This window comes from Caenorhabditis briggsae (assembly GCF_000004555.2).
Source record: "Caenorhabditis briggsae complete genome, chrV, whole genome shotgun sequence".
Lineage (NCBI taxonomy): Eukaryota > Metazoa > Nematoda > Chromadorea > Rhabditida > Rhabditidae > Caenorhabditis > Caenorhabditis briggsae.
Genome location: NC_013488.2, coordinates 15,154,804 through 15,182,123, shown reverse-complemented (window position 1 = coordinate 15,182,123; position 27,320 = coordinate 15,154,804). Strand labels below are relative to the sequence as shown.

The 27,320-nt window shown below is 38.0% G+C and overlaps 5 protein-coding genes across 5 annotated transcripts; 4 read left to right on the top strand and 1 right to left on the bottom strand.

Annotated features, from left to right (window-relative positions):
* Positions 1-644: 644 nt before the first annotated feature.
* On the top strand, positions 645-3,525 carry CBG04764 (the record flags this gene model as incomplete). Its single annotated transcript, XM_045238180.1, has 8 exons — positions 645-724; positions 1,004-1,673; positions 1,720-1,911; positions 2,260-2,443; positions 2,714-2,925; positions 2,969-3,046; positions 3,097-3,290; positions 3,345-3,525. The coding sequence occupies 8 exons, from the start codon at positions 645-647 to the stop codon at positions 3,523-3,525; spliced, it is 1,791 nt and encodes a 596-aa protein (XP_045092757.1).
* Positions 3,526-5,115: 1,590 nt separating this feature from the next.
* CBG04763 lies at positions 5,116-13,174 on the top strand (the record flags this gene model as incomplete). The annotated part of the gene is made up of 18 exons (XM_045238179.1): positions 5,116-5,310; positions 5,399-5,489; positions 5,704-7,061; positions 7,107-7,217; positions 7,703-7,917; positions 8,457-8,544; positions 8,593-8,794; positions 8,839-8,948; positions 9,009-9,185; positions 9,722-9,829; positions 9,874-9,971; positions 10,290-10,523; positions 10,567-10,881; positions 10,925-11,073; positions 11,455-11,663; positions 12,752-12,934; positions 12,982-13,089; positions 13,139-13,174. 18 exons carry the CDS (start codon positions 5,116-5,118, stop codon positions 13,172-13,174), a joined length of 3,987 nt encoding a protein of 1,328 aa, XP_045092756.1.
* Positions 13,175-13,372: 198 nt separating this feature from the next.
* Positions 13,373-16,035, bottom strand: CBG04762 (the record flags this gene model as incomplete). Its single annotated transcript, XM_045238178.1, has 5 exons — positions 13,373-13,489; positions 13,541-13,717; positions 14,374-14,478; positions 15,482-15,586; positions 15,892-16,035. The coding sequence occupies 5 exons, from the start codon at positions 16,033-16,035 to the stop codon at positions 13,373-13,375; spliced, it is 648 nt and encodes a 215-aa protein (XP_045092755.1).
* A 2,325-nt stretch (positions 16,036-18,360) lies between these two features.
* Positions 18,361-18,740, top strand: CBG27238 (the record flags this gene model as incomplete). The annotated part of the gene is made up of 2 exons (XM_045238177.1): positions 18,361-18,533; positions 18,653-18,740. The coding sequence occupies 2 exons, from the start codon at positions 18,361-18,363 to the stop codon at positions 18,738-18,740; spliced, it is 261 nt and encodes an 86-aa protein (XP_045098346.1).
* A 4,876-nt stretch (positions 18,741-23,616) lies between these two features.
* On the top strand, positions 23,617-27,024 carry CBG04759 (the record flags this gene model as incomplete). The annotated part of the gene is made up of 1 exon (XM_002637899.1): positions 23,617-27,024. One exon carries the CDS (start codon positions 23,617-23,619, stop codon positions 27,022-27,024), a length of 3,408 nt encoding a protein of 1,135 aa, XP_002637945.1.
* Positions 27,025-27,320: the final 296 nt, after the last annotated feature.

Genomic DNA, 27,320 nt, shown 5'->3' with positions numbered 1-27,320 from the left:
TGAAACGCCTTTTTTTTTAATTTTAGAATTTTTCAAAATTAGTGATGTTTTTTTAAACTTTTTGAATGTTTTTGAAAATTTTATAATTTATTGGAAATATCTGAACTTTTGAAAACTTCTGTATTTTTGAAAATATCTGAATTTTTTGATAATTTTTTTTGAAAATCCGAATTGAATAACGTTTCGGAATTTTTTATTTTCCGGGATTTCTAATCTTCCTAGAGTTTTCAAAAAACCAACAAAAATCTTTGGACCAAAATAGAGAATAAATTTGATAGAGGTATTTTACAATTAGAAAAAATTACACAATTCTTTGCAATCAAAAAAAATTGAGTATACAAAAAAAGCAATTGACACAAAAAGAAAAAAAAACTGATAAAATCGGAATAAGAGTGAGGAATCTGTATTTCGTAATTTTATGACTCAAGTCTAAGCAAAACATTTCAAAAAAAAAAAGAATTCCTCATTACAATTCGAAGTTTCTATACTTACAGACAACAATCATTTCCTGTTGTTTTTTATCACATGACTTCCTCATGATCGTGTTTCTTATCATTGCCCTATAACTACACCCATATTATATTGCTATCTATTCTCTTATTTTATTTTTATTCTTATTTTTTCATTCTCTCACATTGTATAAAATGTATTCTAAACTCTCTATGAGTGATGTACCCCCTGTGGTTCTGAGTCATATTATCAGTCTAGCTGGTTTCCAATCCAGGTAAGCCTTAACCAAGTTACCGTAAACGCTCTTGTCAAGTGCCACACAAAAACCGTCAACTTTAATCAAATATATATCATTTTCTGTAAAAAATATCAAAAAGTGGTAAACAGACAAAATGTTTATCATAATATAATTAACATTTTGTCAATTGACCACTTTTTGATATCTTTAACAGAAAAAAATGATATACGGGTTCAAAGTAAACGGTTTGGGTGGCACTCTATTACAGTGTTTACGGTAAATTTTTCGAATTTAACAATTTTGAAACATTTTCAGACTGGTCCTTCAAAAAGTATCATGGAATCTTCGAAACTTCCTCAAAGACCGTCACTTTGAATCCAACCTAAAAAGCATTTCGATTACAGTAACCCTAGACTTCATATCCATTTATATCGACCCACAAAATGATTGGAGTCTAGACATTGAGTATCAAAATGAGCCAAATGGATGCTCGGTTCAAAATGGGATGAAACCCAAAGTCTTTCTCAAAAATCAATATTTCGTTACCATTTTTCTTAATGATCTTATCATCAATTTGAAAAATCAAAATTTGAAAAATCAAAAATCAGTTTTAGAACTATTTCGATTGAGTTTCGAATGTGTTCTAGCTGGTTTTTTGAAAGGAATTAGTGAAGTTTTGGATAATCGAGATTCTCCTCTTCGAGTGGAAGAACTGAATCTGGAAGTGACGAATCAAGAAGAGGTAATGAGTGTTCTACCATACATCGATTCAAAATCTATAAGGAAATTGTTCATCTCTAGTTCCCAAAACTGTTTAAGTCTGGAAATTGACCAGATGGTACGGTTAGATCAATGGAAGTCAGCAAAAGAATTGGAAATATTTAATTGTATTATTTCCGCACCTCTCAAGGATTTTTCTCACTTTTCAAACGCCAAAATTCAAATTGAAATGGTCTGTTCAGAGGATCTGCTCATGCTAAAAGAGGTGAGTCATTCACTCTCTCCACCCAATGAAAATCTAAATTTTCCAGGCTTTTCTCAGCTCTTCAAGCTTCCAAAAGTTTATTCTCAAATACAAATATTTTGATGAAAACGTTGATCTACAGCTTCTGTTTGGAGAACCGGATTTGATTGACAGGGACACTTGGTCTTTTCCATATCCAGATTCTGACGAATCTCTTCGATTGGTGCACTATGATAATCGGGTTTTTGATTTTTCGAAGGTTAAAAATTCTGAAATTCTCATTGAAAATTTTCATAACTATTGTGAAGTTAAATAAAAAAGTTCATTGGATTCATAACGGACAAGAAACATATTTATAAAATAATGGTTTCTCTTCCAGGAGTTGTCATTAAAGTCACCGTAAAACCTGTAATAGAAGATTCCCCACCACAGTCAAGTTTGATCTCAATTGTCTCAATTTCTATGAAAGATATCTCAAATATATCAATTGAGAGAACACTTCTGATATTATGATAAACATTTTATCAGTTGACAAACGTTAGATATCTTTCCCAGGAAGCGAGATAATTGAGCTCAAAGTACAAGTGTGGGTGTCGTTCTATTAAAGAATTTACATTATTCAAAATTTAAAGTAATCAAACTTTTTGACCGTTACCCTAATTTGTTTTTTCTTGGTCATAGATCTAACGCGTCTTTCCACTCATCCAACTCACTTTATTCCGAAACTAATCGGACGAGAAATAACAACTACTCAAGGCAGTTAGAGCAAAGGAGTGCGAACACTGAAAATGGTGAGTTTCCGGGCTTAAATTTAGAGCAAAACGTTTTTTAACAAAAAACAAAAAATGTTGAAAAACAGCCAAAAAAAGTACTGAAATTACAAAAATCTGTGAAAATTAAAAAATTTTCGCTGATTATTTTTCAGAACTTTTTGTATTTTGCTCAAATCATAGGCTTCGGCTAAAACGTCTTGTTTCCCTTCCACTTGTATATCCGCTTTTTGGCGGCAAATTCAAAAACTTTGGGTACCAAAAAAGCTTCCTTAACACGACGTTTTGCAGCTCGGGAAACAAGTGCTCATCGTCAGTTTGATGCTGATAGTTTCAACTATGCGGCAAACACCTATGAAGCGAAAAAGAACCAACTTGTGCTGGAAATGAGCGCAAGAGAGAAGACTAATTGCGGAAAAGTTACGCAAAAAGACCTAACTTCGCCTCTTGAGATTGTCTACGCCAGAGTTTTGACTGTATCTGGTACTGGCAGTGACCTAACGGTGAAGGAAACCAGTTCCAAGAGAATCAATTTTTAATTTTCAGATTACCAAAAATGTGGCTTGCAGTCGAATTAACGAAAAGAATGTTCGCGCCCACAGATTCACCTGCCAAGATAATTTGGTGAGTTTTGGGAAGTCACCTAGTCAGAAACTGGTCAGAATTGTTTTCAGGATTTCAATAACGCATATCTTTTGCTTGCCGTGAGATCTAACGGCGGAATGTTGTCGTCTCAAATTGAGTATCGTTATCAGGAGAAACATATGAAGATGTTTGAAAAGAAGCTCACCACAGCTGAGATTCTCAAAAAACAAAGTTTCCAACCCGATACGCATATCAGTATCAACAAGATCGTTAGCAACGACTTGTTAGTTTTGAAACCATTTTTTGTGATTCGCAAAAAATTCTTTAACTTTTCCAGTGAGCAATCGGGTCCTGAAAATAACTGCATCAAAGAAGGAACGTATCCAGACAATTTGATTGGGGATCACGGACTTTATGTGACCAAACTTGTCAACGGAAATAGTCCAAAACCAACTACCTGGACCAGAATCTATTTTGATCCGGATAGTGTTGGAGAGCATTTGATTGTGCCTGTCTGAATTTGAATTGACTAAACTTGAAATAAAGAATTTATGTTGATTTTTATTTGAGTCATCATTCTGGCCTCATTGTTTCAGAAATTAGGAATTTTTTCAAGAATTATGAGCACAAGAATAAGAAAATTCGAGAAAATCAGAAATTAAGAAAATCAGAAGTTCGAAAATTCCGTTATACAAAAATTCTGAAATCAGAAACTTTGGGAATTTTTTTTTTCCTAAATTTGCCAAATTCAAAAATTTCGAAGTTTAGAAAAATCTTCAGAAATTCAAAATGTTATTGAAAATTCAAATTTTTGAAACTCACAAAACTACAAATTTTTTAGCATAATATTTCTCGGTTAACATAAATTCTCGTTTTTCCTGCGATTTTTTCGAATTGGATTTTTTTCGAGCTTGGATTTTAAAGTTCTGGAAGTTTTGATGATTCGGATATTTTTATTCAAAAGAAATTAATTGTAATATTTTTGTTCGAAACTTCAAGAAAGTTTATATTTTTCCGAATTTTTCGAATTTTTTAGTTTTGAAATAATTTTAAAAAATGGGAATTTCCGAATTACCGTAAACACTCTAATATATGGTCCCTCCTAATTGAACGCCACCCTCTAATAGAACGTTCTCCCAGATATGCATTTAACAAAATTAGAGTTTTTACTGTATCTGGGAAAACGTTCAATTAGAGGCTGGCAATCAATCATTCGACACCAATTTTTTTTTGAAAAAAGTGAAAATTGAGAAATAATCTGGAAAAAATTTCAAAATTGTCTCCTACATAGATTTTCAATAACCCTTACGAAAAGCAGCAAATCAATAATGCTGGTGAATGGTGAATCATTTTTGAAGGTGACATTCTATTAGTGGAGGCATTCAATTGGAGAGTGGCGTTCTATTGTTCAATGCATATCTGGGAGAACGTTCTATTAGAGGGTGGCGTTCAATTAGGAGGGGCCATATATTAGAGTGTTTACGGTATTTATTATTCAAACATTCGAATTCTGGCAATTTTTTACAAAATTCAAGAAATTGTGAATTTAAGCATTTTAATTTTTTTCAAATTTTTTCATAGAAATTTAAAATTGATTGAATTATGCATCAAGAATTACATATATGATAGAAAACAAAATTTTGGATTTTTCGAAGGATTTTGATTTTTAAGCCAAAAAATTGACTTGGGAATTTTTTTGTTTTTGAGAAAAACTCGAGATTTTCGAACTTCGCCAATGTTTGGATTTTCAATAATCACAAAATCTGAAACTTAAAAAATGTTTCCTTTGTTCTCAAAATTTCAAATATTGGAAATATTGGAAAAAGTTTCTAAAAAACATCAAAAAACCAGAGACACCAAAAAGAAGTAGTAAATTTCTTTGTGGTCATAATCTTGTTCCGTTATGTATGTTTTTTGAAAGAACACAAATGATACATGAGTCAATTTTTAATCAAATCACAACTATCGGTTGCACAATAAAAGCCCCATATTCTATTAAACCAGAATACAATGAAAAGTGCTCAGGGCGTAACCCCCATCCCTAATTACTTTTCTCTCTATATAAACAGACCATTACCGGACCTTAAACACTGTCTGAGGTGCTCAAAATGTATTGGTTATCTCTTCTCCCATTGTCCCTTTTTCTAGTTTCTGTTCTCTCTGCACCCACGTACTTTGATAAGTCTGCAAGTGCTCAAAAAGCCTCGTGTCTTGGATACAGATGCGTGGGATTGGTTGAAGTAACTTTAGCGCAAATCATGGGAGAGAACTGGGACTTGCTATTTTTGTGTGATGCGTTACAGGTATTAGTTTTGTTTTGTGATTCTAAAACTAGACTTTCGACACACGCAATCAAAATTCCGGATATTAAAACTCAAAATTCCGTTTCAGACCTGCTCCAGTGAAGAAAAATCGTGTTCCGATCTCGAAGAATGGCAGATTCAAGTTGTGGATCTAACGTGTGATTTTATTCTTAAAAGAGGTGAGATGGCAAAAAGTTTAAGGGACAGTTTGGAGAACATAATTGCGTCGAGGTTATGTAGGCCATAGGTCAGCATTCGCCTTTGGGCCCGCGTTGCTAGTCAGTCGGTAACGGCGATGTACCCCTGATCTGTCCCTTATGAGTTTAATCCCTTATGAGGTTTCTCTAGGACAATTGTATTGAGAACTTTTTTGATGTCTTGCCTTTTTTATAGCTTCAACCTCAACAATAAGTCCTGCGACTTCTCAACAACCTTCTCAACAAGCAACTCTTGGAACCACATCATCCCCTCCGAATCCTGTACAAACGCCCACAGTTGGTTCCATTTTGTTCTCGGATATAGGGGAATCTTCATCGATATCTGAAGCCGAGGCTTCTACCGATTCATCCACATCAACCTTCGAACAATTTACAGCCCCAATGATAGGTGGACCGATGGATGTGGAGCCTTCGTCTCCAGAAACACCATCGAGCACTGAGCCAGATGTCTCAACTTCATCGACGTCTGCTGTACCAGAAGTCTTCACAGATCTAGCAATAGAACTTCCAACTTCAGCGCCAGAAGCGTCTACAGAGTCAGCTACATCTGTGCACTCCACTTCTGAGCCAGTCTCTACCGATTCATCCACATTTGAGCCACCTGAAGGATTGCCACATACTCTTCCAGAGACTCCTGAGACTTCATCTCCTGAACCGGAACCCTCTACCAGTGCCATTGAACCAACTACATTAGAACCCTCAACTTCTGAGTCAGCTGCCCTTACCGATTCATCGTCATCCACATTTGAACCAACTGCCACATTTACCTGGCCTCCTTCAGAGAATCCTGGGAATTTGTCCACGGAACCAGAAGCTTCTACAGATACCATTGAGCCATCTACACTTGAACCATCTGCCACAGAGTCAATCACCTTGCCTACACAGACTCCAGACTCTTCGTCCACAGAACCAGAAGTTTCTACAGCTCCCACTGTACCAACTACATTTGGTCCATCCACCTTTGAGCCAGAAAATCCAGCGACTCTCGAGACTTCATCTTCTGAACCAGGACCCTCTACACATCCCACTCAACCTACATTTGAACCATCTGCCACAGAGCCATTCACCTTGCTTCCACAGACTCCTGAGACTTTGTCCACGGAACCAGAATCCTCAACATCTCCCACTGAACCAACTACATTTGAACCATCAACTTCTGGTCCAGATGTCACATTTGAACCATCTACCACAGAGCCATTTACCTGGCTTCCTCCATGGGCTATTGAGACTTCATCTACTGAGCCAGGATCATCTACAGCTCCCACTGAACTCAATACATTTGAACCATCCACCTCTGGGCCAGAATTCACTACCGACTTTCCAACTCTTGAGACAGATGCAACCTTTCTTCCAACAACAACTGAAACTGAGCCACCAGTAACTGAGCCAACATTTTGGACAACTCCAACTACCCCACCTTCCACTTCAACCCCTCTCAAAGTGTTAACCTCCGTTTGTCAGAAACGTTTGCTTGATTCCGGCTCATTTGCTGAAGACACCATCACCAGAGCTTTCGAATTTTTAGAATTAAATGTCAGTTACTTTCTCCGATTACCAAATTTTCAACATTATTTTCAGGTCGATCGACAACACCAATGCTTGATCATAAACTCTGGTCTCTATATTCAACACGCAGTAGATTCAGTGAGAGAAGTTTGTGGGCAAAGTGATGCGGAATTCGTGAGCATTGTGAGTTTTATTTCAGTAAGATAAGCATAACAATTTTTTATTTCAGCTATGGAACTTTGCCAGACATGCATACCGATGCGATAAGTTTGCAACGAATCCTCTTTTCTAAAGCCGTTGATTGTATTTCTGCTCAAATTGAATTTGTATCTTTGTTTCAAAAATCCTAATCCCAATCGGAAAATTAATATTTTGAATGTGTTAATTGATTTCATGTTTCCTCATAAAAAGTTAAAACAAATTCTGAATTCCAAATCGTGTGACTTCTGTGGGCCAACACATCAAAAAAGTTCTCCACTGTAGTCTGTGTCTCATGTCCTACTTGTGTCTCTCTGTTATCAACAAATTTTGTATTCAGTCATTCTAACAAGGACGATTTTCATTCATATGTTTTTTTTCGAACAGTCCTATTTGTCATTATAGCGAACACAATATTGTCCAAAAGGATTCTCTTATCGTAAGTTCTCTTATTTATCGTTAATTTCCAGAAACTCGTATTTGGCAGAAGCGGTCAAATCGAAGGAAAAGTCCTCAACGCCACATACTCTCCATTAGGTAATCAATCTGCAATTGTGTTTCTTGGTATTCCATATGTCGCTCCTCCGTTAGGAAATCTTCGATTCCATAAACCAAAACCACAAACTCCTTGGAAGGGGATTCTGGAGACAAAATCATACCGTCCGGCTTGTATGAGCAATGCCACGTAAGTATTATTACTTCTTAACCTAGAAAACCTCAAAACTCACATTAACAACAACATTCATAGATCAGGAAGACTCAGAAATGTCTTAAAGTAGAAGTTACCGTAAAAACTCTATTAGAAAGCCACCCCTAACTGAATGCCAGCCTCTAATATACCACCTCAGAGCACCTCCGAACAATAGAGTGGCAGCCCCTAGTATAATGCCACTGCGGATTTGATGTCACTGTGGTAAAAGTTAAAGAATAACTCAAATAATCATTTTCTGGTTTTCTAGTTTATTCAAGCTTAGAAGAGGTACTGTATTTGTAAAAAATGTGTCAGGATAATATTGAATTTCGAAAGTTTCTAAAAAAATCAAGAAAACTTCGAAAGTCATTTTATGAAAGAATTGAAAATCGAGCACTTTTGTGATAAGTTTCAGTAGAAATTAGCTCCGAACAATAAAGTGTCAGCCTCTAATTGAATGCCACTCCCTAATACAGTGCCACCCCAGACCACTTTCGAACAATAGAGATTTTTGTATGAACTCTCTTTTCCAGGAAAACGTACAAAAACAGTGTTGGCGGACCAATCTCGGAAGACTGCCTCTATGCGAACGTCTTTACAAATGAGTACTGTTTTGAAAAGGTGATCGAACTTCCCTGCCTAAAATATACCTAATTCCAATAATTTCAGAAAAACTGTTCCGTAATGATTGCAATCCATGGTGGGGATTTCGTATATGAATCTGCTTCAGCATTCAATCCAGAAATTCTCATCAACAATTTCGTTGGACAGAATAGAAATATTGTGGTGGTCTCTCTGAACTATCGTTTAGGAGCTTTTGGATTCAGACAATTGGCTGGAGATGTCGGAGGAAGAAATCTAGGTCTTTTTGGTGAGTTTCAGAATGTGAGCCTAATTTTGAAGTCTAACTTTCAGATATTCTCGCTGGAGTAAAATGGGTGAGAAGAGAAATTCGTAGTTTTGGAGGGAACAAGGATAGGATCACTTTGATGGGACATTCGGCAGGTGCAGAGTTATCTGCTTTGGTGAGTGTTTTGAAGAATCAAGTTTTTTCAAGGTAGAATTCTAACTTCAAATATTTCCAGTTTTCCATCTCACCTTTGTCGAAAGGATTGATTCATCAACAAATTGTAATGAGTGGTCCACTGACGAATCTCTCAAAAAAGTCAAACTACAAAGCAATGACAAAAGTAACAAAAATCGTTGGGTGTTTGCCTGAAGATGTGGGATTCGAGAAATTGTCGAAGGTTCAGTTGAAGAAAGTGAGTTTATCATGTTTTCACTTTTACGATAAAACATATAAACCTTTGGACAAGAACGAATTTTTTAGTTGCTTTTCGGCCATTTTAGCCATTTTCAGGAGTCTGAAGTTCGGTTGTCAAGTTTCCGTTCACTTTGATAATTTTGGAGGGTGTAAAACAGACCTAGATTGAAAACTTTGCATTCACGGTATTTGTTGAAGTTGTCTGAATTTTCATATATTTATCGATTTCTCAAAGACACCTGTTTTTTTTCCACGTTTTCAAAAACAAGCCAAATAGGGGGTGTCTTATAAAAGATATCTGAAAAACTTGAAATTTTCTGAAATTCTGTGAATGAAAAGTTTTTAATCTAGGTCCGTTTTAGACCCTCCAAATTTTTCAAAATAATCGGAAACTTGAAAGCTGAATTCTTGACTCCAAAAATTGGTCAAAATAGCCGAAAATCTACTGAAAAAGGATACCTAGCTAGAGTGTATATCTTATGGACCGGTGCTAGAAAATCGAAGCTACAGCTGAAACGGTACCAAATATTCCAGGCATATTCTTGTCTCCGTTCAAAACCCGCAGAAGAAATTTTGGATGCTGAAATGCTCGTTATGAGAGACACAACCTACTATTTTGGACCACCTAATGTTGATGGAGAGGTACTGTACCAAATTTCCATTAATTTCAAAATTGGCTACTTCAGTTTATAGTAGACTACCCTGACAACGTTTTTCGTGATAATTCAGTTTTTCCGATCAACACTATGATTGGTATCACCACAGCTGAGCTTCGGGATAACATGTAATGCAAAAAGCATTAAAGGTGGGGGGACATGAGAAAAATAATGTTGTCGAAATTTCGTTTAAATATGCTCCTCAAGGAGTTGAACTTGTCGAGGCGAGTGTTGAAGGTGCGGCGCCGCTACCGACTGAGCTACGCGTGCAAAGAGAAAGCCGCTGCCCGATTGCATACATAAAGGCGAGGGCGACTGCTGTACGCAGAGTGACATTAAGCGTTGTACACCGTTACGGTAGAATGCATACTCTGGCCCCAAAAATCCCCCGTAAAATCTCCTGTCCCCCCACCTTTAATAAAACGTTCTAAACTTTTTGGTTACAGATACATCAATGAACCAAAAAATGCAAATAATCAGGAGGAACTTTTGAAAGATGTTTGCGAACATATTGGCTTTGAAATTTACAAGGAGCCGGAAAGATTTGTAGATCAATGTGTGAGATATTACGGAAATGACACACAAGCCCAATACTTGTCAGATGATATGGAATTCTATTCGAGAGCTATTAGCACAGCGAATTTACCTTTGAGTGAGAACACCAAAGTGTATTTGTACAGGTTGTTAAAAAGGGTTACTGTATCTCTATTGTATTTTTTACAGTTATGCCTACAGCGGAGCCGGACGTGCATTCAACAAGTATCTGAATGTTCCATCCCCACATCATTCTGAAGATTTTATCTACGTTTTTGGAACACATCGGGGCGTTTTTGCCCCAAAAGATTATATTATTGAGCACATGTATACTGGAATGTTCGCCAATTTTATAAATTTTGGAAACCCAAGATTGTCTGAAGATCAGCCTTGGCTACAGTATACCAAAGAAAAACGAGAGCATTTTGTGATCAATTTTGATGCAAATTTCACAATACCAGGAAAGAGAGAGTATTATTATACGAATGCAATGAACTTCTGGCAGTAAGTTTTTTTTCATTATTCTCAAAGCTTGAAAATTTTCCAGCAATGCCGGTGAGAAAACCTTCCGTGAGCACTTCTCCAAATCACTTGACACGTTTCACATTGTCAATTTGAACACTCCAATTGTTTCTCATATCGATGGAATCTCATCAGATGGGGATAAGAAATTCGAGCAGACTGAAATTTTGTTTAGTGAGAGGAAACATTTCTTGGCAGAATTAAAACTGAAGAGGAAAATTGAGATGGAAGAATTGGAATAGGTTAAAAAGCGTCAACTGACAAGACCCCTTTGATGTTATGATAAACAATTTATTTGTTGACAACTTTTTCCTACCTTGGACAATAACACGACGCTGATACACGAAATTCACAAAATAAACTCCAATAACTGTATTGTTCCAAACAAAAAATTCTAGAAATTTCTGGGGAAAAAAAATCGAAAAAGGTTCATGTTCGCCTGAGCCTAATGACAAATATTGACCTAGTTTTTCTCTTTTCAATGTATGGCAACTCTCGCAACCTGTCACATATTGATGCGGATCTTTTGGTTTTTTCATCGAACCTATTTTTCAGAAATGTTATTTCTAGCGTTCATACTTTTCCTATCAGCTCCAGTGGTCACAATCCCAAACAGTTGTTTTGCGCCAGAAATCAGAAATGAAGCTAGAAATTGTGTGAATACGTTGGGTCCAATGTATGATAAGTTGAAGGCGGCACTTGCTGGATCATGGAAATCTCCAAATATTTCTAAAGATATTAATGATTTTTGTATAACGTCGGTGGTGAGTTCAAATCAATTCCTAATTTTCCAAATTTCAGAATTTCAGTGTTTCAGAAATTGAAATTTCAGATTACCCGACATCTTTCAGATTCTCAGAATCCTTGATAATCGCAGAATCACTGAATTTTGGCATTTTTGAGTTTCTTTTTCTGAATTCCTGAATCTCTGAATTTTTGAATTCTTGAGCTTCTGAATTTTTTAGTTTTCCAGTTTCCGAATTACTGAATTTTTAAATTTTAAATTTTTGAGTTTCTGAAATTTTGAATTTCCGAATTTCTGAAAATCTGAGTTTTTGAACTTCAAAACTTCTGAACTTCTGAATTTCCGAATTTCTGAATTTCTAACATGGAATGACTCCCAAGTGTTAAAAAAAACAAACTAATTTTTAGAAACTGAATTTGAAAAATTAAAATATTGAAATTTTAATCGAATTGCTGTTCAAAAAGAAAAGCAGCCAAGTGCCAAAATCGACATTTTTGGCATAACTTGTGTGCGCATGATTTCCCCCGGGGTATCAATATGTTTCTATAGTAAATCAAACGTGATGAGTTCAATAGTTATAATAAGAAAAAAAAGTTAACTTGGGATTTTTGAGATGTTGAAAAATTTTTCGGTTTTTTCAAAAAATCAATAATCCAATCAATGAGAAAAAAATTTTTAAAAAATTTCCAAAAGATCAATAAAATGTCTATTTATTGTTTTTTAAATCTAAACAAACGAACAAAAACAGACAAAGTTATGATTTTTTGAAAATATAGCCATTTTTTGGAACGTTTTGGGCCATAACTCCCCAAAAAAATTTTTTATCAACTATTCCTTTTGGATTCTAAAATAACTTTTTACGCTCTTTCCAACTATATAGGTCTCAATTTTTTTCAAGGGTAACACTTGGGAGTCATTCCATGTAAATTTATGAATTTCCGAATTTCTGGAGTTTCGGGAATTTTCGAATTCTTGGCTAGCCATTTTGAAACCGGTCATTTCAGAACCGCTAGTTTTTGAACAGCAATTCGATTAAAATTTCCATATTTTAATTTTTCAAATTCAGTTTCTAAAAATTAGTTTCCAACATTTTTATAAATATTTCAGAACTGCTACAAATCTCTCCAACTGTGTGCTGGAATCGACAAAAATCTAATTTCCGAAATCGATGGAATTTGTGATTTGTACAATTTCCAATCTGGCAAATTCAAAGATTGCTATCAAAAAATGGATAGCAATAACTATGATAACTGTGTGTACAGCTTCTTCATGAGCCCACTTTATGTTGATGTGAGTTTTCCCATTATCAGATTTTTCGAATTTTTGAAATTTTCCAGGCTCCAACGAATCGCCAACGTTGTCAAAGTCTGAAATCTAATGGGAAGTGTGTAAAGAAAAAGACACAGGATGTGTGCTCAAAAGATTATGCCAGCGATTTCGATGACGTTAGTTTTGGGCTTTTTAGTTTTTGTGTTCACCTTTTTTCTTTTTCAGCACCTCGATGGCCAACTCAAACGATTCAGTTGTTAACTCATATTCATGTACAAATGCTTAATTAATGAAAACATTTTAATTTTCTCCAATTTGTTTCGTAGAGTTTGTAGGATTCAAAACGTTCTGTGGCTCATCTCCAGGCACTCTATAGCGCAAACGTCCATCACAAGCGAGATTGTAGAGACGGAGGGATAGGTACTGGAACAACACATCGTTAAAGCCTTCTTTTCAAAACTAGGTTACCTGTTTGTACATTGCCAAAAATTTCGGGTCACAATGTTTTTGAACATCGGGGAGCAAACAGTCGCCAGTGTTTTTGATCACCAAACAGTCCGTACTAGAGGTAGCGTTCTAGAATCTATTTTTTTTTTTGAAATTTTAATACACTTTTTCGGAATTCACCTTCTCTAAATATTCCTTGACACATTTTGACAGTTTGTTGGGTTCCGAGTTCGAAATTTCCCTCAATTTCTTAAGACAAAACGACATTGGGCCAATTTGAAACACTTCTTCAATGCATTCATCGAGCAGTTGGTAGTTATAAGAGTCTTTGTAGCAATAAGTGTTTTCGAGACATACCTGGAAAATCGAAATTATCTCATTTGGGAGTTTGGAACTCATTTCAGAACTTTCTAGAAATTTTCAAAGTTCCAAAGTTCATTAATAAAGACCACTTTTCAAATTAATTTTCCCTAATGAAATATTCAGATTCGATTTTCAACAATTTCACAAAACTTGATCCGCAACAGAACCTCTCCAGTTTTCAAACGATAATAATCAAAACTCACAAATCGATTATCACAGTGCATTTTCAATTCCGTCAGAGTTATATTTTTAGAAGTTTCTGGATTTTCAGTTATCCCCTTCAAATGTACTCTAACTTTCAAATTGTGCTGAAATCTGGCTCATCAAGGACTTTTTTAAATTATTCAAATTTACCCAAAATTTACACATATCCCCTTGAGTGTTCTGTTGTTTGTTACATTCGGAACTCCAGAAATCTATCCCATCAAATAGGCAAAATGTGGTGGGAATTAATAGAAAAGTGAAGAAGGATCGATTCCGAAGAAATGGAGTCATGATGTAGATAATAAAAAACAGAGGAAATGAAGTGATAAAAAGAAGATCTGAATTCAAATTGAAAAACAAAGTCAGCTGTCGGGGCTGAACCACTCAGATCTATAGAACATCGAACGAAATGAAATCATCCTTTGGTCAATTTCAAAACAACTCACAAAACGATCATCACAATGCTTTTTCAGCGCCGTCAAAGTCAAATTTCTTGAAATCTCTGGATTTTCAGAAATATCCCTCACTTGGATATGAATTTTTGCACCGATCTGGAAAGCTTTGCGATCGAGGACGCTTTCCAGAAACTTCAATACCTTTATTTTACACATCGTATCACTTTGCATCGGTTTATACTTGCATAAAGTACTCCAATTATCAGTTCCACCAAATACACTGACAGAGAGAGTAAATGGAATTAATAGTAGGATACTAATAATAAGGATCCAAGAATCTCGGGGCATGATTCAAACAGGGATGAGTTTTCATTATGAAACCCAGAAATGTTGACTTTGAGAAAAACAGCTGTCTCGCGTTAGACGAGATAGAGAAAATTTGACACCAGGTTTTAGTTATCAAGATTTTCATGAAATTGACCAGCAAAGAAAAATCGGAACTTTCATTAAAAATACGATCACAATATTCAGACCAACATTTTTTCAAGAAGCAAAATTTCATAAAAGAACCAAAATGTTCAAGTCAACTGATCAAATAAATAGCTTCAATTTTGCAGTCGACAACTTTTTCGCATAAATTCAAAATGATATAAAACGCTTGAGTGTCGCAGCTCTAAACTTACTGATATTTCTTTATATTTTCTCATTGGGCTACCTTCAGGCGGCGTATCTAGTTCAGATGAAATTGTACAAAAAAGTGGTCAACTACAAAAGTGAAGCTATTTTCTTGTTTAGCTTTAAAATTTTCAAAAAAACTGTCTCGAAATTTTGTTCATACCAGCTTGTTCGCCGCGCCTCCGGCGCTTCAAACAGTTTAACTTTTACTGTTCGTCGCTTCGCTCCTCTGTCTTACTCAAAGGGTCGCGTAAATTTATATTTTATTCCAACTTTTTCAACGTGTTCGGACAGATCAAGAAAGAGACGACTCCACCGGAGCCCCATGGGCCATGGGTGCTGCCCAATGACATACATAAAAACGGTCACGACACATAGAAGCATAGTGAACACTAAACACTGTACATTCGTTAGTTCAGAATGTATACCGTAACTCAAAATAAACTCCGAAAAATCTCCTGTCTCCCCTCCTTTGATAACTTACAAAACGATCATCACAATACATTTTCAACTCTGTCAATGTCATGTTTTTGGAAATCTCGGGCTGTTCTGTGATATTTTTCTTATGCCTCCAAACTTTTAGACCAATCTGGAAGTTCACAAATTTTAAACGTTCGCATGAGAACATCACCATCATTTGGCACATGTCATTTTGGGACCTCTCCTTTGTGCATTCAGTACTCCAATGATCTCTTCCTCCGAAAATACTGACTGCGAGGATAGGTGAAATTAATAGAAAACTGGGGAAAATAAAAATCAATTGGGTCATGACGGGAAGTGATCAAGTGAGAAGATGAGTTCTAATGATAAAACGAGTCAGCTGTCTAATAACCAAAGGTTCAAAGAATGCTCTCTGTTTGTCTGTTTTTTCAGTCTTCAAACACTGGAACTCACAAAGCGATCGTCACAGTACATTTTCAGTCTTGTAAAAGTCATATTCACCAAAATATCCAGATTTTCAGAAACATCTTTCATCTGCTTCTGAATGTCTGGTCCAATCTGAAAAATCTCATTGCCATTGAGTTCCTGATACTTCATTATGTCCATTCATTAGCAAGTATACATTCCATACTGTTATAATCTCTTCCGGTGAAAATGTTTTCAGATAGAACCGGGGATATAAATATAATAGTGGTGAGAATTAAGTTCAAAGAGTTGTGATTCATTGCTTGACGGGGAAAATGATTCTAGTAAAAAACAGGTATTGCCTTCAGCAATGTCAGCTGTGAAATGGGTTAGATGAGGAAGGAGCAAAGTCTGAAGTGTTCTGTCTAGGTGCCTGCTTGTCCCAAGTTCATTACGATTCTCAATTTTTCAGAAGTTTTATGCGAGAAGGTCAAAACTCACAAATTGATAATCGAAATACCTTTCCAGGAGAACAATGAATAGAGCGGTCAGGAAACAACATCTGTTCTAACTTTATCAAAGGAGCTATGGATCGGCGGATTCTGAATTTCTTTTTGTTAGCTTTTGAAAGCCCCAAAAAAGCTGTAGCTCCTGAAACTACATGGTTATGACGATACGTATTCTCATGATGATAAACAAAAACCCTGAATATCTTCCGGTCGAATAATTAATAAGTTTTGATTACGATTTTCAGAATCACATGTTTTTCCTGACTCAAGAATCTATTTTCCGCTTGACGACAATGATTTCCGTAATGTGCTCAGTTTTCAGACGTCTTCTTTTGATACAGTACCGTGCAATAAGTTATACAATTCGTGTTTTTCAACTGTAATTTTCTTCAAAATAGAGCTGAAGCGTCAAACTTTTTTGTGAAATATAGCAAGTCTCCCAAGAAAAATGAAACAAAAACACTCTCAACTTGAAAAATAAAAGAAAAGATTTTAGTGGAAAAATTCACTTTTTGAAAAACTTCGGATTTTTGGGTCATTTTTTAAAAAATCTGGGAAAAATAGAAAACGGTGATGAATGTGAAATATAACATTTTGAAAATTATAAAAGAGACTTTGACCAACTTTTAAGCAAATCATGCATCATCGAAGTACAATTCCGTGTATGGAACGGCTGCTCAAAGTGTCAACTAGAGGTTTCCGGCTTCTGGGCTTTTCCAACTATCGTTGTCCAATTTCTAGTTATCAATGGTAGGTTTTTTTATGTTTTTATTATTTTTCAGATGTTTTTCTACAATATACCAGTGAAAATTCGCGGCTACAGCGCGATTTCCACTGGCTTCAGTTTAAATTCAAAAAGTTCCAATTATCATTTTATTTTTTGAAAATTTATTAGTAGAACAATTGATTAGAAGAACAATTCTAAAAACATCAAAAAGGGAAAATTCAGATCAACAGTTTAATTCCTAGAAAAGGATAGTTATGAAAAATGGCTATGGGTTGAAAAATTTAAGCTAGAAATGGAGCTACAGGATGTTTTTGTAAACAATATATGCATGACTTTTTCTGGAGCCCAAACTCTGATTCCATCCTTAGTTCTTGTTCTTGTCAATGCTACATATAGCTGTCCATGAGCAAGAATCGGAGCGTCCAGAAGCAGTCCGATACGATCGAATGTTTGGCCTTGAGCCTTATTGACGGTCATAGCAAAGGCAGGTCTTACTGGAAACTGACGTCTTTGGAGCACGAATGGAATCCCCGAATTGAATGATAGTTTGATTCTTGGAATCAAAACGTCTCCACCTTCATTTGGTCCCGAAATAAAAGCGCATCTGAGAACTTGCTCTCCCATTTCTCGAACAACCAATCATGTACCTTTGCACAGTCTGTTTCGAACTTCAAGGTTTCGGAGGAGCATGACCAATGCACCAACTTTCAGCTTCAATTTGTGTGGTGGTATCCTGATGGAGTCATTTTATTCAAAAATTCTGTTGGAAAGTTGGCAGCATCAGAGTGACTATTTTGGTTGTCTCCGACCTCATCAACACTGAAATACGTCTTCATCTCTCCTGGAACCATTTCCATCACTTTTTGATTCATTTGAAGTGCTTTTTGGTTGGTTGGAGAGAGAATGTTTCATTTCATTTTTCATTTTTCTTTATGTTTGTTTCATTTGTTTCATTTTTCTTGGGAGACTTGCTATATTTCACAAAAAAGTTTGACGCTTCAGCTCTATTTTGAAGAAAGTTACAGTTGAAAAACACGAATTGTATATCTTATTGCACGGTACTGTATATAAGTGTTACACACCTTTTTTATTAATTTTGCCTGTATTGTCATTTACATACGTTCCTTTATGAGTTTCTGTTATTGATTTATTGACTTTCATGACCTCGAAGACGCCCATAACATTATTATCGTAAAGTTTATTGATTCCTGAGTTTCGCATGAAAAAAAAAGTTCAAGATCTTGACACTTATCAAACTATGAATGTTCAGTTTGTTTCAGAATGGAACGTTATGAACTCGATCGCTATGGTCTTGATATGAAAATGTCACCTCCAGAATCAGAAGATTCAGATTCAGATGACTACCCGTCCGACGTCGTTTCTCTCCAGAAACTTCTGGCGACGGCTATCAAGAAACGGCGGGAGCTAAGCATCACGGAAGGAGAGAATCTGTTGTGCGAGACGCTTCAAACTCGTCTAATCATTAGGCTCTGCAATGTGCTCAGGATGAGAAAATGAAGAAGAGATTAAGCATGAGTGGAAGTTGTACCACGACGTATTCATCTGATTCGAGTAGTTCTGAGGATGACGAAAACGACGATGATGAGGAGCCACCAGCGAAGAGACGGTCACTTGGAGAGGATGGCAAAGAAGTGGAGTAGGAACGATGGAGAATCTCTTCTCATAAATTTGAGTTATTTTTTCTCGGTAATTTAGAAACTTTCCCATGTCGTGTCATGTAAAACATCGCATATTTGACCTCACTATCAGTAAAATAAATTATGCTTTGAAATATTTCTGATAACTTTTTAATTGGAAACAAACTCGTTGGTTTCATTAAATTTGTGAAAATTTGAACTACTAAATAAGCAACACAACTAAGCTCCGCTCACTTTGAGATGTCCTAAGCTTAATTACGGGCGGAGCATAGCCATGTTTGAGCTCATTTTGAAGCTCTTAATAAGGTCAATTCAGATTTTTGAGTTCGTTAGCAAACTTTATTGATTTTATAACAAAATTTTTCAAAAATAATTTTTTGAGTTTTTTTTTGGAGAAGGAAATTTGAAGTCCACTTTGATATAAATGCTTCGAAATTGCTAGTTTTTGTACCAGAATGTTACGAATTTTATGCTAGTCAATGAACTTGTATCGTTTTGTAATGATTATCATTCTGAGCAATCAAAAATATCCCTTTTTAAACTCACACAATACCGGTCAATAAGATATAGAAACGCGAGATTTTCGGTTGAGTTTGATCATTTTCAGGAGTCTATAGTTCGGCTGTCAAGTTTCCGATCATTTGAAAAATTTCGGAGAATGTGAAGCAGACCTGAATTGAAAACTTTGCATTCACAGAAATTTTTGAAAATTCCTAGTTTTTCAGCTACTTGCCGATTTCTGAGCGACATCCGATCTTTGCCTGTTTTTGAACTGAAAATGTGAAAAGACAGGTATCTTACAGAAATCCGGCAATCGCTGAAAAACTAAGAGTTTTCAAAATTTCAGTAAATAGAACGTTTTCAACCTAAATCTGTTTTATATCTTTAAAGTGATCGGAAACTTGACAAACGAGTTTCAGACTCTCGAAAATTGTCAAAATGGCCGAAAATCAACAGAAAAATACATTGTTGTACAGTGGCGAACGTTAGTGAGTGTCCTTCTATACTTTTGTTCATAACTTTGCTCAAACTTGTCCAATCATTGAAAACTTTTTTGTTAAATGTAGCTGTATTTTCAAGAAAACGTCATATAAGTTTTTTTGAAATTCAATCAATCAATTTTCGCGTCTTCTGAATCTTCACAGACGTGACGATGACTCAAGAAGGAAAAAAATTTCCGTCAGAATTTTTTTAAAGATTGGTTTTGTAATGAAAAATTTTTGGTGTAAATCAAATGTATACGAAAAAAAAATTTGGAGCGGTTTGGAACACTTTCTCTTGAGATGTGCTCACTGGAGCATAAAAGGTATGGTTCGGAAGTTTGGCTATAACTCGGCTCAAAATGATTCAAACTTGTTCAAATTTTGAGAAAATATAGATCTTTAATTGTTTTACAAATCACATACAAAACTTTGTATTTTGGGAACAAAAAAGTTTTGCTTTTTTTACTCGTTTTTGATACACAAAAATGAACAAATTATGAAAAATTTTTTGTTCCCAAAATACAAAGTTTTGTATGTATATGGTAGAACAGTTCAAAACACATTCTCTCAAAATTTAAGCAAATTTTAATTACTCTGAGCCGATATATATCCAAACTCCTGAACCATATCTTTCATGCTCCAGTGAGCACATCTCAAGAGCAAGTGTTCCAAACCGCTCCAAATTATTTTCTGTATATATTTGATTTACACCAAACATTTTTCATTACAAAACCAATCTTTAAAAAAATTCTGACGGAAAATTTTTTCCTTCTGGAGTCATCGTCACATCTGTGAAGATTCAGAAGACGCGAAAATTGATTGAGTTTAAAAAAAATGTTTACAACGTTTTGTTGGATATCCAGCTACATTTAACAAAAAAGTTTTCGATGATTGGACAAGTTTGAGCAAAGTTATGAACAAAAGTATAGAGGGACACTCACTAACGTTCGCCACTGTATATCTTATTGACCAATACTGTATTCATGAATTGCCTTGAAATTATTTTGAAAAGTGCCTCAATGACCGTAATTCAGGTACCCCCTCACCATTTTTTGTGTCTGTTCGTCCAGACGAGACCCCCACCCGACCCGTACCAAGGAGATACCCAAACAAGTCAAAGTTCTTAGTTAGATCTCTGTATCAACATTTTTGCTGAAATTATTAGTAATCAAAACACAATAACACGAGACGGGGAATTCCCCCTTTAACCAGTTTATTCTTCTAGATTTCCTGTCCTCAAAAAAACAGACAACTTGATAAATTCGTTGATGACGAAACCCAATCAGACAGACCAAAATTTAGTCTATCCAGATTTTAGTAAATAACTGACAAAATAACATGTTTCTGGATTGGGCCATCCGGAAAAACAATTTTTTGCACAAATGAATCTTCAGCCTTCTAGATGGTCTTCTGAAAATGTTAACGATCAAGTCGTGTGTTTAGAATTTGAAATGGATATGGTTTGGTGTGGTCACTGAACATCGAGGACTTCGATCGGTTAGATTCCGAGATAAACAAGTACTAGAATTGATTGGTTTCTTGGGTTCGATAGTAAACAGAAAAGTTTAAATTTGACGATAGCGTATTTTGATCTTTGGAATACAGAGAAGTTAAATTTTGGAAAAGAAGTTTCAGATTTTCTGAAATAAAATTTGCTCAATTGCAAATTTGTCCACTCTACACGTACACTTTGAGCTGAATTATCTCGGTGATAAAATATTGGTGATTGCATGATAAACAATTTATCAGTTGACAAATGTTTGATACCTTTGACAGGAACCGAGAAAAATTGGCTCATAGCTGAAAATTAGGAGCAGTAAAACTTTGCGAAGGAATGGTAGGATATAATTGGGAGAATGATGAAAGATAGACGAATTAGTTTCAAAAATGAGTTTCAGAATTTTTTATTCGAGAGGACGTTAAAAATTTATTAAAATGAAACTGAAACCTGAATTGAAAATTTCTGAAAACATGGAAAAATTCTGGTTAAAAAAAATTAACTTCACCTTTTTCAGTGTCTTAAAATTAAGAAAAAAAGATCAGTCAGAGTTGAATTTTTCGGATTTTATGGATTATTCTTTTCAGGGTTAATTTTATCTTTTTTTACTGATTACTCTAGATTACTTTCTTGATATTTTCCACCGGCCAGTCTGAAAATAAAATGTTTGATTGAGAAAAAATTGTCTGAAAACGTCGAAAATTGGGAAAATATATCGGGAAAATGGAAATATTTGTAGGTTACTGTAATTATCTTTGTGGGACTTCCGGCCACGGTCATCAAAGTTTATCTTCTACAGCTACGATTTTTTATACTAGTGTCATGCAATTTTGAAGTATGTTAGCAACACTAAGAAAAATCAGTCAAAATTGAATTTTCGGATTTTCTATGAGATACAGTATGAGACTTCAAAAAGGTAATTATGTTTTATTGATTTTTTCGAATAGAAAATAACATACTTCAAAAGGCAGGAAAACTTTTGGCTCTTTTCTAGTCCAGAGGTCCCAAAAAAAGTAGAGGTCCAAAACTTAAAAATGCACAGATGCTTGAATAATGTACCAGAATTTGAATTGTGTAAGAAATTAAAGTTTTAAGGTTTTATAGCAAAATAATTGTTGATGATATATTTTATACTTTTAATAGGCTTAGGAATGCATATTTTCTGATAATTATCTAAGCCTGAGAGACAGCATAATCATGGAATCATTACTGTATTGCCGAAATCTTCTTTATATGTAAATTGGAATTCATCATCAAGAGAGAATTGGAGATAAAACTGTTAGGAGCAGTCATATCATCCTATAAGACCCAAAAACTCAAACTAGTCACATAGTTCAAATTCTAGTACATTATTCGAATATCTGTGCGTTTTTCAAATTTCGGGCCTCTATTTTTTCTTGGGGCCTCTAAACTTTTTTGGGACCTCTAATTTTTTTTGGGACCTCTAAATTTTTTGGGACCTCTAAACTAGAAAAGAGCCAAACTTTTTGGCTCGGGCCAAAACAAGAAACTTCTGAAAAAAGTCCGGCCTGTTGAAGTATAGAAAATACGGACAGTCAACACTTCGTGCAAAAACACAACATTTTGAAATTTTCGTGCGAGAATGATTCCGCAATTTTGAAAAACATGTTTTCCAACTTTTTTTTCTTTGCAAATATTTCCTTCAAAACTCCCTGTGCAACCTGGAAAACCAAAAATTTTTTTGAAACCAAGAACTTCAAAATTAAAACGGCCACCAACTGGGAAAATTTGAAATCCAAAACCGGTTTCTGCCATCTTCTCACTACGTTCCAATTTCTTCTCTCCTAATCTCAATAACCAACTTTTCTTGTGGTGGTCACTGAACAGGACTCCGATCATTTCAGAATTCTGTTTTTTGTAAACAAGACGATGGACTACACTATCGGACAGACGCGGTATTATGCACCTAACAAAGAAGGTACACAAGTTTCAATTTGATGAATTCGCAACGGAGAGCGAGAGATAATGAGAAGTGGAGAGATAAGAGAGAGTAGTGGTGGTCAAAAAACCCTCTTCTTATCAGATCCGGCCGATCAGTTGGCTATTCATGTCAACAGATGGGAGAGACTGTGATTTACTAAACAAAACAATTTACATCATTCGACACAATTTTGCAGACAACGTCTTCTAGGAAGGTATCGGATTCGACGACTTGAGATGGGAGGGAGGAGAGAGAATTTGGAAATAACAGAATGATATCAAGAGTACAGAATCTGGAGAAGACAGAGACAACGTGATTCCAGGTTCTTCCCCTCTCACCTTGATCGTTACTCTTTACCTGAAAACCTGTTAATGCCGTATCCAAAGGTAACCGCCCAAACTGAAACTGTTTTCGGTATAAAAGGGACACGAATCCACTAGACAAATCAACTCAGCAATGAAGTTACTGGTCTTTTCCTTCCTTTGCCTTTCCGCTCTTGCGGTCTATTCTCATGCTCGAAACATTCCTGATCAAAATGCCGATCAACACCGAGGATCCAGAGCTTCTGGAGATGCACAAACTCCCCAAGTCGAACCAAAGCCAGTGAAGAGATTCTCAGGAGACCGACCATCAATGGACATCTTCTCTGCTGATCAGGACCAACATCGCCCAGCCAGAGCCGCCGGAGAGCAACAAAAGAGCCAAGGAGCCGAGGCCGAGCAACACCGCCCAGCTAGAGCTGCCGCCCAGGTTGGAGCTAAGACCCAAGGACTTGACGCCAATGCCGGAGCTAAAACTCAAGGAGCCGATGCTGAGCAACAGAGACCAGCCAGATCTGCAGGACAACAATCCAAGACCCAAGGAGCTGACGCTCAGCAGCAGCGTCCAGCTAGAGCGGCCGCCCAAGTAAATGCCAAAACTCAAGGAGCCGATGCTGAGCAACACCGCCCAGCCAGAGCCGCCGCTCAAGTCGGAGCCAAGACTCAAGGAATCGATGTCAATGCTGGAGCCAAGACTCAAGGAGCTGAAGCCGAGCAACAGAGACCAGCCAGAGCTACCGCCCAGGTTGGAGCCAAGACTCAAGGACTCGATGCTAATATTGGAGCGAAGACTCAAGGAGCTGATGCCGAACACCGCCCAGCCAGAGCCGCCGGACAGCAATCCAAGACCCAAGGATTCGACCAGCACAAGCCACAGAAGAGAGAAGCCGGAGAACGCAAGCCAAAGGATCTTTTCTCTGCTGAAGCCAATCAGGAACAACTCCGCCCACAAAGAGCCGCCGGACAACAATCCAAGACTCAAGGAGCCGATGCTGAGCAACACCGCCCAGCCAGAGCCGCCGCTCAAGTCGGAGCCAAGACTCAAGGAATCGATGTCAATGCTGGAGCCAAGACTCAAGGAGCTGAAGCCGAGCAACAGAGACCAGCCAGAGCTACCGCCCAGGTTGGAGCCAAGACTCAAGGACTCGATGCTAATATTGGAGCCAAGACTCAAGGAGCTGATGCCGAACACCGCCCAGCCAGAGCCGCCGGACAGCAATCCAAGACCCAAGGATTCGACCAGCACAAGCCACAGAAGAGAGAAGCCGGAGAACGCAAGCCAAAGGATCTTTTCTCTGCTGAAGCCAATCAGGAACAACTCCGCCCACAAAGAGCCGCCGGACAACAATCCAAGACTCAAGGAGCTGAAGCCGAGCAACACCGTCCAGCCAGAGCTGCTGCCCAGATCGGAGCCAAGACTCAAGGACTTGATGCTAATGCCGGAGCTAAGACTCAGGGAGCTGAAGCCGAGCAACAGAGACCAGCCAGAGCTGCCACCCAGGTTGGAGCCAAGACTCAAGGACTCGATGCTAATATTGGAGCGAAGACTCAAGGAGCTGATGCCGAACACCGCCCAGCCAGAGCCGCCGGACAGCAATCCAAGACCCAAGGATTCGACCAGCACAAGCCACAGAAGAGAGAAGCCGGAGAACGCAAGCCAAAGGATCTTTTCTCTGCTGAAGCCAATCAGGAACAACTCCGCCCACAAAGAGCCGCCGGACAACAATCCAAGACTCAAGGAGCTGAAGCCGAGCAACACCGTCCAGCCAGAGCTGCTGCCCAGATCGGAGCCAAGACTCAAGGACTTGATGCTAATGCCGGAGCTAAGACTCAGGGAGCCGAGGCCGAGCAACAGAGACCAGCCAGAGCTGCTGCCCAAGTTGGAGCTAAGACTCAAGGAGCCGACCAACAGCAACACCGCGGATCTCGTGCCGCCGGAGACAATGCTGGAAAGGGATCTCAATCTGCTGACATCAACACCCAACAACGCCCATCCAGAGCTGCCGCCCAAGTTGGAGCCAAGACCCAAGGAGCTGAAGCCGAGCAACAGAGACCATCCAGAGCCTCCGGAGATCAATCAAAGACTCAAGGACTCGACCAACATAAGCCAATGAAGAGAGAAGCTGGAGAACGCAAGCCAAAGGATCTCTTCTCTGCTGAAGCCGACGCAGGACAAAACCGCCCAGCCAGAGCTGCTGAAGTTCATGCTAAGACTCAAGGAGCCGAAGCCGAGCAACAGAGACCAGCTAGAGCCGCCGGACAACAATCCAAGACTCAGGGAGCTGAAGCCCAACAACAGAGACCAGCTAGAGCCGCAGGACAACAATCCAAGTCCCAAGGAGCTGAAGCTGAGCAACACCGTGGATCTCGTGCCGCCGGAGAGCAATCCAAGACTCAAGGAGCTGACCAGCACAAGCCAATGAAGAGAGAAGCCGGAGAACGCAAGCCAAAGAATCTCTTCTCTGCTGAAGCCAACCAGGAGCAAATGCGTCCACAGAGAGCCGCCGGACAGCAATCCAAGACTCAGGGAGCTGAAGCTGAGCAACACCGCCCAGCCAGAGCTGCTGCCCAAGTTGGAGCCAAGACTCAAGGACTTGATGCCAATGCCGGAGCTAAGACTCAAGGAGCTGAAGCCGAGCAGCAGAGACCATCCAGAGCCGCTGGAGATCGTCACGAGAAGGACCTGTTCTCCGCTGAAGCCAACCAAGAGCAAATGCGTCCACAGAGAGCCGCCGGGCAGCAATCCAAGACCCAAGGAGCTGATGCTCAACAACACCGCCCAGCCAGAGCTGCCGCCCAAGTTGGAGCCAAGACTCAAGGACTAGATGCCAACGCCGGAGCTAAGACTCAAGGAGCTGAAGCCGAGCAGCAGAGACCATCCAGAGCCGCTGGAGATCGTCACGAGAAGGACCTGTTCTCCGCTGAAGCCAACCAAGAGCAAATGCGTCCACAGAGAGCCGCCGAACAGCAATCCAAGACCCAAGGAGCTGATGCTCAACAACACCGCCCAGCCAGAGCTGCCGCCCAAGTTGGAGCCAAGACTCAAGGACTTGATGCCAATGCCGGAGCTAAGACTCAAGGAGCTGAAGCCGAGCAGCAGAGACCATCCAGAGCCGCTGGAGATCGTCACGAGAAGGACCTGTTCTCCGCTGAAGCCAACCAAGAGCAAATGCGTCCACAGAGAGCCGCCGAACAGCAATCCAAGACCCAAGGAGCTGATGCTCAACAACACCGCCCAGCCAGAGCTGCCGCCCAAGTTGGAGCCAAGACTCAAGGACTAGATGCCAACGCCGGAGCCAAGACCCAAGGAGCTGAAGCCGAGCAGCAGAGACCATCCAGAGCCGCCGGACAACAATCCAAGACTCAAGGAGCTGATGCCCAACAACAACGACCATCCAGAGCCGCTGGAGATCGTCACGAGAAGGACCTCTTCTCTGCCGAAGCCAACCAAGAGCAAATGCGTCCACAGAGAGCCGCCGGAGATCGTAATCCAAAGGACCTCTCAGCCGAAGGTAATGACCATCGTTTCCTGTTCTTCTGGTAAACGAGTCGCTAAACGAAAGACAATGTTTTGATAAACGTAATATTATCAACATCGTATTATTCGCTAGAAACTTCTGATATTTTAATAATGTGTACACTCCCTGTAAAAGTCTGTAATAAATTTGTATTTTCGCATCAAAAAACTTGTTTGTGTATAATTTCAGTGGTTTGAAAAAATTCATCTCACTCAAATCTAAATGTTTTCAAATAAGGAAACTAAATCCGCTATCTTTCTTCTTGATTCTATTTCTTTGTAAACCAGTATTCAAGGTTACTCAGAAAATGGTATAAAACGAG